The sequence below is a fragment of the Phyllobates terribilis genome, unplaced genomic scaffold (assembly GCF_046119375.1).
Source record: "Phyllobates terribilis strain yellow unplaced genomic scaffold, ASM4611937v1 Scaffold_2__4_contigs__length_985480577, whole genome shotgun sequence".
Classification (NCBI taxonomy): domain Eukaryota; kingdom Metazoa; phylum Chordata; class Amphibia; order Anura; family Dendrobatidae; genus Phyllobates; species Phyllobates terribilis.
In genome coordinates this window covers 110,439,323-110,452,129 of record NW_027362762.1, presented here as the reverse complement: position 1 = coordinate 110,452,129, position 12,807 = coordinate 110,439,323, and the positions used below count along the sequence as shown (strand labels likewise).

The following is a 12,807-nucleotide window of genomic DNA, read 5'->3' as shown; positions in this document are numbered from 1 at the left end:
TTAAAAAATAATTCAACAGTTATCCACATTTGTCTCCTTTAGCCAAAACTTGTCTGAACTGCACACCTGAAGTTCGGCGATGTTAACATTTAAATTTTTACATATTCTGATCATACATCACAAGTTGGGAAAAATGTACAGCCATTTAACTCACTGTGTAATCATATCCACGTGAGCCCTCCAGTGCTTGATAACTATGCAAAAAGAAGATATAAAAAGGTATATTAATACTTGGCAATACTTATTTACAGCCAAGAGGATATTTAATTAAAGAGGTTGTCCACTACCATTGATGACATATCCGATCAGCTGTCATCGACCGGAAGTACTCACTTGCGGAGCTGGCCGCCTTCTGATAGTGGCCGCCGCAGGGTAGTACATATCCGCTTCCTATTGATTTGAATGGGAGGCGGATGTGCAGTATCAAGCCCTGGCCACTACAAGTAGACGGAGCAAGTGAGTACTTGTAAATGTCATCTTTCATTTTACCATATAATGTATTATTTTTCTCTTCTAATGTGATGCGCCACTTCTGCGATGGCTGAGAGCTGGTATTTTTAAGCTGGGAATGGCCCAATAACCAGGGACCTTCCCAGCCTGATAATATCAGCTCTCAGCTGTCTGCTTTACCTTTGCTGGCTCTAAAAAAATAGGGGGATATACCCCACATCATTTTTTTTCATTTATTTATTTGGTTAATAACTGTAAAATTAGGTCAACATAGAAGGCATACAAGGCACTAAAGGGTGGCAATTTTTATAATGTGTGCTGGTGTTGTGAAATTAGATCTATCTATAAAGGGTCTTTGCAAAGTTTGTAAACCTTTAACTTATAAAAATCATTATTTTCTGCAAAGCATTTTATTCCGGTACGTGTCACACGGACGGCGCAAACGGACGGCACACAAATGATGCACACGTACACACGGATGACGCATACGTACACAAGTACAGTACAGACCAAAAGTTTGGACACACCTTCTCATTTAAAGATTATTCTGTATTTTCATGACTATGAAAATTGTACATTCACACGGAAGACATCAAAACTATGAATTAAAACATGAGGGATTAAATACTTAACAAAAAAGTGTGAAACAACTGAAAATATGTCTTATATTCGAGGTTCTTCAAAGTAGCCACCTTTTGCTTTGATGACTGCTTTGCACACTCTTGGCATTCTCTTGATGAGCTTCAAGAGGTAGTCACCGGAAATGGTCTTCCAACAATCTTGAAGGAGTTCCCAGAGATGCTTAGCACTTGTTGGCCCTTTTGCCTTCACTCTGCGGTCCAGCTCACCCCAAACCATCTCGATTGGGTTCAGGTCTGGTGACTGTGGAGGCCAGGTCATCTGCCGTAGCACCCCATCACTCTCCTTCTTGGTCAAATAGCCCTTACACAGCCTGGAGGTGTGGTTGGGGTCATTGTCCTATTGAAAAATAAATGATGGTATAACTAAACGCAAACTGGATGGAATAGCATGCCGCTGCAAGATGCTGTGGTAGCCATGCTGGTTCAGTATGCCTTCAATTTTGAATAAATCCCCAACAGTGTCACCAGCAAAGCACCCCCACACCATCACACCTCCTCCTCCATGCTTTACGGTGGGAACCAGGCATGTAGAGTCCATCCGTTCACCTTTTCTGCATCGCACAAAGACGCGGTGGTTGGAACCAAAGATCTCAAATTTGGACTCATCAGACCAAAGCACAGATTTCCACTGGTCTAATGTCCATTCCTTGTGTTCTTTAGCCCAAACAAGTCTCTTCTGCTTGTTGCCTGTCCTTAGCAGTGGTTTCCTAGCAGCTATTTTACCATGAAGGCCTGCTGCACAAAGTCTCCTCTTAACAGATGTTGAAGAGATGTGTCTGCTGCTAGAACTCTGTGTGGCATTGACCTGGTCTCTAATCTGAGCTGCTGTTAACCTGCAATTTCTCAAGCTGGTGACTCGGATAAACTTATCCTCAGAAACAGAGGAGACTCTTGGTCTTCCTTTCCTGGGGCGGTCCTCATGTGAGGCAGTTTCTTTGTAGCGCTTGATGGTTTTTGCAACTGCACTTGGGGACACTTTCAAAGTTTTCCCAATTTTTCGCACTGACTGACCTTCATTTCTTAAAGTAATGATGGCCACTCATTTTTCTTTACTTAGCTGCTTTTTTCTTGCCATAATACAAATTCTAACAGTCTATTCAGTAGGAGTATCAGCTGTGTATCCACCAGACTTCTGCACAACACAACTGATTGTCCCAACCCCATTTATAAGGCAAGAAATCCCACTTATTAAACCTGACAGGGCACACCTGTGAAGTGAAAACCATTTCCGGTGACTACCTCTTGAAGCTCATCAAGAGAATGCCAAGAGTGTGCAAAGCAGTCATCAAAGCAAAAGGTGGCTACTTTGAAGAACCTAGAATATAAGACATATTTTCAGTTGTTTCACACTTTTTTGTTAAGTATTTAATCCCTCATGATTTAATTCATAGTTTTGATGTCTTCAGTGTGAATGTACAATTTTCATAGTCATAAAAATACAGAATAATCTTTAAATGAGAAGGTGTGTCCAAACTTTTGGTCTGTACTGTATGTCACACAGACACGCAACACTGATTACACCGGTTCTGGCTTTTCCAGTGCCGGTATCATCAGGACGTGTGATCCTACATTAGTCCAGTACCAGTATCATCCTACATTAGATATGGGCACTGCTCGTGATTCTATTACACAACTTTGATGTGACAGTCTTGGAAATTCTCAAATAAATAATTTATGAGGATATTCATTATATGTTTTCTCTGGCAGATTTTTCTTAATTTGTTATTCCTGTAAAAATTCTCAAAAAATAAAACAAATAGTGTAAAAAGACAAATAGATCAGACTTACACGTCGGGTGGTTCTGTTCAGCTCCGCGGATAGCATAGTCTTTAATGTCATAAACATATATATAACCAATGCAATCTGCTACAAAGATGAGAGAGTCGTCCTTAGTGATGGCAAGACTACTGACCTGGCACCCAGCCCTAGACTTAAGGGAGAGAAGAGGGATTTATATAATGCACTTTCTAACTGTGGGATTAGTGGTGGGAAGCGTTTAATTATTAGGGAATTATAACCTAATCATTTCCCTACCATGATTATATTATAGGAATTAGCTGACTTACTATCAGGAGACTTTAAAAAATTAATTAGAGCAGACAGTGATTATAATATGTTGGACTTACACCATAGTTAAAGGGATTCTCTAGTCTTCCAATTTTGATGACTTTTCCTCAAGATCGATAAGTCATTATGAGTTATGGTAGTGGCCGAATGTTAAAACTGAACACAACCAAACACACCAGCTCCCTACACTGTGTAGTGGCCGTTGTTGGGTACTGCAGCTCATTCATATTCACTGAATCTATCCATATCTATCTATCAATCTATCCTATATCTATCTATCTATCTATTCTATATCTATCTACCTATACTTCCATAACTATCTATCTATATATTCCATATCTATCTATCTTTCCTTATCTATCGATCTATCTATCTATCTATCTATATCTATCTATCTCTATCTATATCTATCTATCTATCTATCTTGACAAAGACCGTGTTGTGAGGTCGAAACGTTGCACCACTTGGTGCTGGATTAAAGTCCACAATTTTTCCTTGAACTGGAGTGCTGCCTAATTTTTCCCATTTATCTATCTATCTATCTATCTATCTATCTATCTATCTATCTACCTATCTATTCCATATCTATCTATCTACCTATCTATTCCATATCTATCTATCTATCTATCTATCTATCTATTCCATATCTAACTATCTTTCCATATCTATCTATCTATCCTATATCTATCTATCTATTTCATATCTATCTATCCTATATCTATCTATCTATTCTATATCTATCTATTTATCTATCTATCTATCTATTCCATATCTAACTATCTTTCCATATCTATCTATCTATCCTATATCTATCTATCTATTTCATATCTATCTATCCTATATCTATCTATTTATCTATCTATATTTATCTATCCATATCTATCTTTCCATATCTATCTATCTATCCTATATCTATCTATCTCTCTATTTCATATCTATCTATCTATCTATCTTTCCATATCTATCTATCTATCTATCTATCTATCTATCCTATATCTCTCTATTCCATATTTATCTATCTATCTATCTATCTATCTATCTATCCTATATCTCTCTATTCCATATTTATCTATCTATCTATCTTTCCATATCTATCTATCTAATCTATCTATCTATCCATATCTATCTATCTATCTATCTATTCCATATCTATCTATTTATCTTTCCATATCTATCTATATACCTTTCAATATCTATCTATCTGTCTATATATATTCCATATCTATCTATCTATCTATCTATCTATCTATATCTAGCTATCCATATCTATCTATCTATCCATATCTATCTATCATCTATCTATCTTTACATATCTATCTATCTATTCCATATCTATCTATCTATCTATCTATCTATCTATCTATCTATATTCCATATCTATCTATCTTTCCATAACTATCTATCTATCTATCTATCTATCTATCCATATCTATCTATCCATATCTATCTATACCGTATCTATCTATACCGTATCCATCTATCCATATCTATCGATCCATATCTATCTATACAGATTTGCTTCTGGATATATTTGACTTTTCCTGTAATAAGTGCAAAAATCAGTAGAAGCTCTCATGTTATTCTGGCATTGTGATACCAGTTATATCTAAATCAGTTAACAGCAGCAATGTCTATCTTACATCTACGTGTTATTTAGATGGACACTTACTGGTATAAAACTCGCAGACAGTTTTCCTCCTTGGAATATGTTCCAAAAATTGACTGAGCCTATAAAACATACATACATTGTCCTTACTTCCAGCATAAGTGCAGATCTTTACTAACACTCGTGACTTTTATCATGGATTACCTGATGGTCCATTGGAGACAATCGAGGCGGCTCCTTGTAACTTCACAGTCCGCGTCTTCAGAAACAGAATTTTGCTCACACTTTTGTCTGTTGCTATGAAAAAATAAAAAAAAGTCTTCAAATTAGAAACAAATAACGTGAAAGATATTATTTTTTATAAAGTGCCACCAACTTCAGAAGAACTTTATGTACAATAAAATCAGTAATTGGCTTCTTGATGAATTAATGATTACCGTCTTTCTTTTTACCCCAATATACATTGTTTTACAATATGTTTCATACTTGTTTCCACCACATTGGCAGCTTTCCTATTTTGTGGCTTCTCTGATATATGGCAGTATTTTCCATACCTTTAATTATCGCTACTTATGCTACTGTTTCAGTTCTTTGTCATTAGGTTGTGGGGGCCAATTTCATCTTGCTATGGGGTCCTATGAATTCTAGTTAGGTATACTCCTATAGAACAATGCCACTAGAGGAGGGGGATCCAGAAGAGATAGGAGATGGTTAATTTGACAAAAGACAACAATACTAAAGTATTCACATGAACAGCAAAGAAATATGTGTTCATCTCACCTTTTACAATAAACAGAACCAGGTCCCTGGGGAGTGCATGGAAAGAAATCCCGATGGGAAACGGATGAATATAAATCCAAGCAAAAAAGAGAAAAATCCAAGACTTGGTCTCCAATATAGAACAAAAATAAATAACATTTATTAGCACATCCCCAAAAAAGTAATAAAACTTCACACAATTAAAAACAGGACATCCTAATAAGAATAACCCTGGCCGGATGTGCTAATAATGTTATTGTTTTTATTCTACATTGGAGACCAAGTGCCGGATTTTTCTCTTTTTTTGCTTGGATTAATACTAAAGTATTGCAGCGCATCGTACAAGCAATCAAACGACTGTAGATTTACTGTAAGTGATCGTAGATTTAAGTCCAACTTGGGAGTTAAAAATGTTAAAAATACTTTATTGAAAAAAAATATATAGTTTAATATAAATATTAAATGACTGCACCTTGTCTATTCCATAAAGAAAAAAATAGAGACGTGCACCAGTTTTACATTATTTATAGCAATAAAATATATATATATATATTTTTTTTTATAAATTTGGTATTGTTGTAATCATACAATCATACTGACCTGCAGAATAAAATATAATTATAGTATTGTGAACACCATGAAAATGAAACCTGAGTAACCTTGGCAAAATAGTTTTTTTTTGCTCACATTGAATTTTTATTTTCAGTATATTATATGGTAAAGTACATTCAAAACTACAACTAATGCCATATCAATAAATGGATGGAAATTGAAAACATAGCTCTTCGAAGATGGAAATGAAAAAAAAGCCCCAAAATTGAAAATTGGCCTCAGACGAAGAGTTTTTTTATACCAGAATTTTAAGTCACGTCCTTTTTACTACTAAGCTACACCATACTCTGAATCAGTGATGCACAACTCGTGTAGATCTGACGGCCACATAGGCTTCTCTATTTCAAATGGTCCTAATAGTTACGGCCAAAATCCCTCTATAATAATGACCATCAGAAGCCCCCAAGATTTCTAGCCATGTGTACTACAGAGCCCCCCAAAGTGCCGGCTAGGGAGCAGCTCTTGCTCCAAGAGCATCAACCACAATCCCCCATGTCACAAAGTCCACATATGTCAGTTATAGACCTCCCCATGGGTGTCAGGCATTCTGCCCCTAAAAGTACCAGACAGAGGAGCCCCCTCATGACCACTTGGATATATTGTCTTGCTCCGGTAATGTTCCCTGTGTTGAATCAGTGGCGACGTTGCGGCCTCAATGACAGCGCGGCATTCTCTGCATGTGGTATCCGTAGATTTGGTAAAAACATTGTAGGTTCACTTTACATGAGCAGTCCAGTGCTGTACTCAGTGATATACCACACTGCCCTAGGGCTGAATACAGAAAATAACCATTTCCGGCAAGAGACATATAAACACATAACCTATAGTTTTCTAACAGCAGAAATAGAAGACAATTGCTCACGTTTCCTTGCAACGTTAGTCCTCGTGTATCTAGCACTAAGTAGACAAGATGGATCCAAAAAGTGACCTACATTTAAAGGCCGGCATTACTTTTACATTCTGTTTCCATAGAAACAGCCGGAGAGCTCAGATAGAAACTGTCCATGTCAACCCACCGATAAGTCACATGGAGACCTGTCACATGTCTGTTGACTGGAACAGCATTGATCAGGATGGCATTTATCTACCAACATCTCTGTTTTTCTTTTAGTATACACAATACCCAGACATGAGGGTATGAGTTGTCAGCGCCCATACTTGCCCCCTTACAACGTTACTCTGTATGTTTTCACTATGAAGTTAGTAAATGTGCATAAAGCATTGTTGCCAACAGTCCTGAATTTGCCAAAGCCGTCCCAAATTTTATAAAACAATCCCAGCGAATTTGGGCATGTCCTGTGCTGGAAAGAGGCAATGTCTACTGAAACCTTACTGTGGTGAGCCAGTGTTACGTTACTGGCGTAGCACTGTTGGAATCCAGAGCATGAGGAAGAAACGGCAGGCAGTAGTAGAAGTTCTTGCAAGTAGGGGTAGGAGTTGTAGCAATATTCCGTAGAGAAGTGGGAACAGTCTGGGTAAGATAGTTCTCAGTACAAGGAGCTGGAGACTGAACTAGACTAAACAGCTAGACACAATGCTCAAGCAATGAGTGAGGGATCCATGTGGCTATAAGAAGGCCCAAACAGGAAACAAGATGGATTCCGCAGGTTCAGAATCTGCCATCTTAGTAAAGGGCAATTGCAGGACACAACAGCGGCCTCCAGTGGTAAGAGGTGAAATTGCAGCATAATATTAAGGTGAACAATAGCAGCCACTAGTGGTCAAACTGTACAAGGACAAAATGAATCTTGACAGCCACGGAGGAGGCGCCAAATGTTGCACAGGGGCCAGATGTGACACGTAGTTCCACTGGCAGAAGATAGTAATGTCATGGTAGCTGAAGTGGGTAGCTGAACCTATAAATACTTCCCTCATGTCCACAACAATTGTCAACAGCAGGAGGTCGCACTTATGAACATGGTATAGGACCCCCTGGGGGCGCCCTTATGGAGGTGATGTCTAGGTGGAGGTGTTGGAGCGCCCATAGTGTTAATGCAATTGGTAGAATTCAGACACACATGTCAACTTGTGTAAGGGATTTGCAAGAGGTCAATGCAGTAGAATGGTACTATGGAGCATTTACAGGAAGATGCTGTCATCTAGTGGATAGAAACAGCCTGAAAAGTGCTGGAATGAAAAGACAGGAGATTGTTTGCACTGGGGGGAACAAGAGGCCAGGTTCACAAGAGACATGTGACCTGGCTGTGATGCAACAGAAATATACAAAAAGCCACAGGGACAGCAGAGGCAGTTAGTCATCGCCAGGACTAGTACCAAGCCACTACGAGACGAAGACTGCACTGGCTTGTAGCCAAGCCTCAGGGGGACATGTTGGAGGACACACAATCAGCACTGCTGTGGACTAATCGAGGGATGTAGAGTCTTTACAGAAGAAGGGACGTCCTGTTTACCGAAGTGAAGATAGGAGACGGAAGTTGCCCGATCGTGTAAGCGGAGGCCAAATTGTGTAAGCAGCAAGGAGTTTATCTCCCCTGAGACTGTAGACGACAAGAGAAGTTTGGTGGTGAATGGAACTGTCTGTATTCCTCAGTGTGAAACCGGTTTGAGGCTTGTGACCTAGTGGAAGTATGTATTTGGTGGACTCCTGTTTCTTGATTTTAACTATTAACGTAACCATAGGCCTAACAATAGCCTCCAGATCGGCCATGTACCGATGCAAGTCCTCTGAGAACTCCTGGCTACTCTGTACTATTACAACGCAGTTCATTAACTTATTCAGACAAAATAACATGGCATTCAATGGCGGCCATTCACATTAATTACATATAACATCCATTTTATTTTATTTTTTCTGCTATTTGGATTCTGTATGACAGACTAGCTCCTATCTTATCTATATACTCACTAAAGCCAGAGTGTTGTATAAAACAGAGCTCCTATCACTGGATGATATATGTATATTTTTATCAACAGAAAAAAATCCATAGAAAAGCAGCATAAATGTACAGGCTGATAAGTTATTCATCTGAAGCCAAGTAAGTCTACAGCGTGTTATACTCATTCATTATACTTCTCAGCGACAGGACACGTGTACAGCAGGAAGCAGGTTTTTCAGTTTATGGAATGTTACTATTAGTGTTGAGCGAGCATGCTCGACACTGCTCGGTACTCGCCCGAGCATCACACTACTTGGGATGTTCGGCGAGCACCGAGCATTTCCGGGTTACTCGGGCGGGAGCTCGAGTCTCCGCCCTGCATGTTTGGCGCTCTTTACAGAGCCAATGAACATGCAGGGATTGCCAGCCAGTCACTGTAATGCTGCAGCCATGTTGGTTGTGGGCATTACAGTGATTGGCTGGCCGCACAGCGTTACCTCGAGTATTTAAAACCGGGCGCCGCCATCTTGGACACAGTCGCTCCGGATTAGACAGTGTAGGGACAGCGCTGCTGATTTAGGGAGAGATATAACCTGCGAAATAGTTAGTGTAGGGTCTGTAAAGGCTGCCAGATCAAGCAAACAGTCCTTCTCAGGACTAATATCCATCCCAGATACCAGGCAGGCAGGCTGTATAGGAGACACAGTGGTTATACCAGCAAACGCTGCATTACAGTCCTGTGTGCTCCTGTTGCTGAAATTGCTGGACTTAGCACCAGGTGTCGGGGGCCAGGAAAAATCCTTTTTTTTCATCTAAATCCTCCTTTTTTTTTCCTCCTTCACACTGTACAAATACCCGTCTTATTAACCTTTTGGTGTGTCCCCCCCCCCCCCGCCAAAAAAAAAGCGTGTCTCTGATTTTTCAGACACAAATATAACTGTTGAAAATAGTCTGGTGTAGGCTAGAGAAACAGAAGTGTTGTTTTGCACTTCCACGGTTCAAACCTCTGTATTATCCATTTTGGGCCATTTGTATCTAAAAAAAAAAACAGTTTGAGTATGTCGCTCACTGTTCAGCCGCAAATATCTCTATTTAAAAAAGTGTGGTATACCCCAGTAAACAATAACTGTGGTTTTGCCATCCCACGGTAAAAAATCTCTATTATTCAGCTTTTGGTATATTTTCCGTAAAGAAAAACAGTAGTGTCTCCTGACTGTTGTGACACAAAAATATATCTGTTGAAAATAGTCTTGTGTAGGCCCGACATCCCAGTGTGGTTTCACAGTTCCACGGGTCAAATCGCTGTACTATCCAGTTTTGGGCCTTTGGTATCTAAAAAAAAAGCAGTTTGAGTGTGTCGCTCACTGTTCAGCCGCAAATATCTCTATTTAAAAAAGTGTGGTATACCCCAGTAAACAATAACTGTGGTTTTGCCATCCCACGGTAAAAAATCTCTATTATTCAGCTTTTGGTATTTTTTTCCGTAAAGAAAAACAGTAGTGTCTCCTGACTGTTGTGACACAAAAATATATCTGTTGAAAATAGTCTTGTGTAGGCCCGACATCCCAGTGTGGTTTCGCAGTTCCATGGGTCAAATCGCTGTTCTATCCAGTTTTGGGCCTTTGGTATCTAAAAAAAAAGCAGTTTGAGTGTGTCGCTCACTGTTCAGCCGCAAATATCTCTATTTAAAAAAGTGTGGTATACCCCAGTAAACAATAACTGTGGTTTTGCCATCCCACGGTAAAAAATCTCTATTATTCAGCTTTTGGTATATTTTCCGTAAAGAAAAACAGTACTGTCTCCTGACTGTTGTGACACAAAAATATATCTGTTGAAAATAGTCTTGTGTAGGCCCGACATCCCAGTGTGGTTTCACAGTTCCACGGGTCAAATCGCTGTACTATCCAGTTTTGGGCCTTTGGTATCTAAAAAAAAAGCAGTTTGAGTGTGTCGCTCACTGTTCAGCCGCAAATATCTCTATTTAAAAAAGTGTGGTATACACCAGTAAACAATAACTGTGGTTTTGCCATCCCACGGTAAAAAATCTCTATTATTCAGCTTTTGGTATATTTTCCGTAAAGAAAAACAGTACTGTCTCCTGACTGTTGTGACACAAAAATATATCTGTTGAAAATAGTCTTGTGTAGGCCCGACATCCCAGTGTGGTTTCGCAGTTCCACGGGTCAAATCGCTGTACTATCCAGTTTTGGGCCTTGGGTATCTAAAAAAAAAGCAGTTTGAGTGTGTCGCTCACTGTTCAGCCGCAAATATCTCTATTTAAAAAAGTGTGGTATACCCCAGTAAACAATAACTGTGGTTTTCCTCTTCCACGGTTCTAATCTACTCTTTATTGCCCTTTTTCCATTGATAGTGCAAGTGTAAGCTATTTTACTTCATTTACAATGGACTAGGCGCGTGGCAAGGGACGTGGAAGTGGACGTTCTGGTGATGGTTCGTGCAGAGGACGGGGCCGTGGCCAAGGTGAAAATGTGCCACAACCAACAACCACATCTTCTCGCTCCCACTTCTTGACCGAATTACTAGGGAAGCACAGAACAACACCAGTATTGAGAACTGATCAGTGTGAACAGGTTATTAATTGGATAGCAGATAATACTTCCAGTTACCTGGGCACCACCACCTCCGGTCTGTCTTCCACACGGTCAACTCTTAGTAGCGGTGAGTATCGACCGCATACTCCTCCTCACCCTGATGCGCCTTCCTCCCACCATGCCGAGTGTCGTCAGACAGCAAGTGATCCCACACTTGGACACTCTGAAGAGCTGTTCACTGGTCCATTTCCATATTTGGGCCCCTCGCCTGATACGCTTGAAGTGGTGGAAGAGGAGATCCCATGTTGCGATGCCCAAATATTTGAACAGCCACGGCCACAGGAAGTCGACGTTGGCAATCTGTCACAAGAGGTGGACGATGACGAGACACAGTTGCCAGGAAGTGAGGAGGAGGTTCATGGTGCGCAAGTGGAAGAGGAGGAGGTGGTGGATGATCTAGTAACTGACCCAACGTGGAAGGAGGACATGCAGAGTGAGGCCAGCAGCACACAGGGGGAGGGAGGCAGAGAACCCTAACAGGCAGGAAGAAGCAGTGTGGAGGCCGCAGACAGAAGGCAGGCAACCGTTCCCCGTAACACCAACACGAGGGACGTTGCCAGTACAAGCGGTAGGTCTTCCAGAGTCTGGAATTTTTTTAAAGACTCTGCTGATAACCCCAAAAAGGCCATATGTTCCACCTGCCATGCCAGCATCAGCAGGGGTGACAAAACTACCAGCCTGACCACCACCAGCATGATCAGGCACATGGCAGCAAAGCACCCGACTTTGTGGGGCGAAACCCAGGGTCCACGACCAGTGTCAGCGGGTGTCACCACTGCTTCTTCCACTGTTGTGCGTGCAATAGAACCCCCTGTTGTGTGTGCAAGGCAATCCCCTGTCCATACTGCATGTAAAGATGCCCCCTCCTCTCAGTCTTCACTTGTTATGGCAGTTTCTCAAGAAACAGCATCAACGTCCACGTCCCACCACAGCGTTCAATTGTCCATATCCCAGACCTTTGAACGAAAGAGGAAATTCGCAGCTAACGCCCCACAGGCCACAGTCCTAAATTCGCACATTTCACGACTGCTTGCGTTGGAAATGCTGCCTTTTTGGCTGGTGGAGACGGAATCCTTCCGCAATCTTATGGCGGTGGCTGTCCCTCGGTACTCGGTCCCCAGCCGACACTATTTTGCCTGGTGTTCCATCCCTGCACTACACAAGCACGTGTCCCAAAGCATCTGCCGTGCTCTCAACAACGCAGTTACTGGGAGAGTCCACCT

The 12,807-nt window shown here is 40.8% G+C and overlaps 1 protein-coding gene across 2 annotated transcripts in view; it reads right to left on the bottom strand.

Moving 5' to 3' along the window:
- Positions 1 to 12,807, bottom strand: part of LOC141195600 (cilia- and flagella-associated protein 337-like) — a 243,414-nt gene that overhangs the window by 34,363 nt on the left and 196,244 nt on the right. For both annotated transcript variants that reach the window (XM_073662494.1, XM_073662495.1), the window contains 4 exons: positions 4,969 to 5,061; positions 4,828 to 4,886; positions 2,880 to 3,021; positions 155 to 194 (listed from right to left, as the gene is read on the bottom strand). In XM_073662494.1, coding sequence (XP_073518595.1) covers positions 155 to 194; positions 2,880 to 3,021; positions 4,828 to 4,886; positions 4,969 to 5,061 — 334 coding nt within the window. The remainder of the gene's footprint in view (positions 1 to 154; positions 195 to 2,879; positions 3,022 to 4,827; positions 4,887 to 4,968; positions 5,062 to 12,807) is intronic.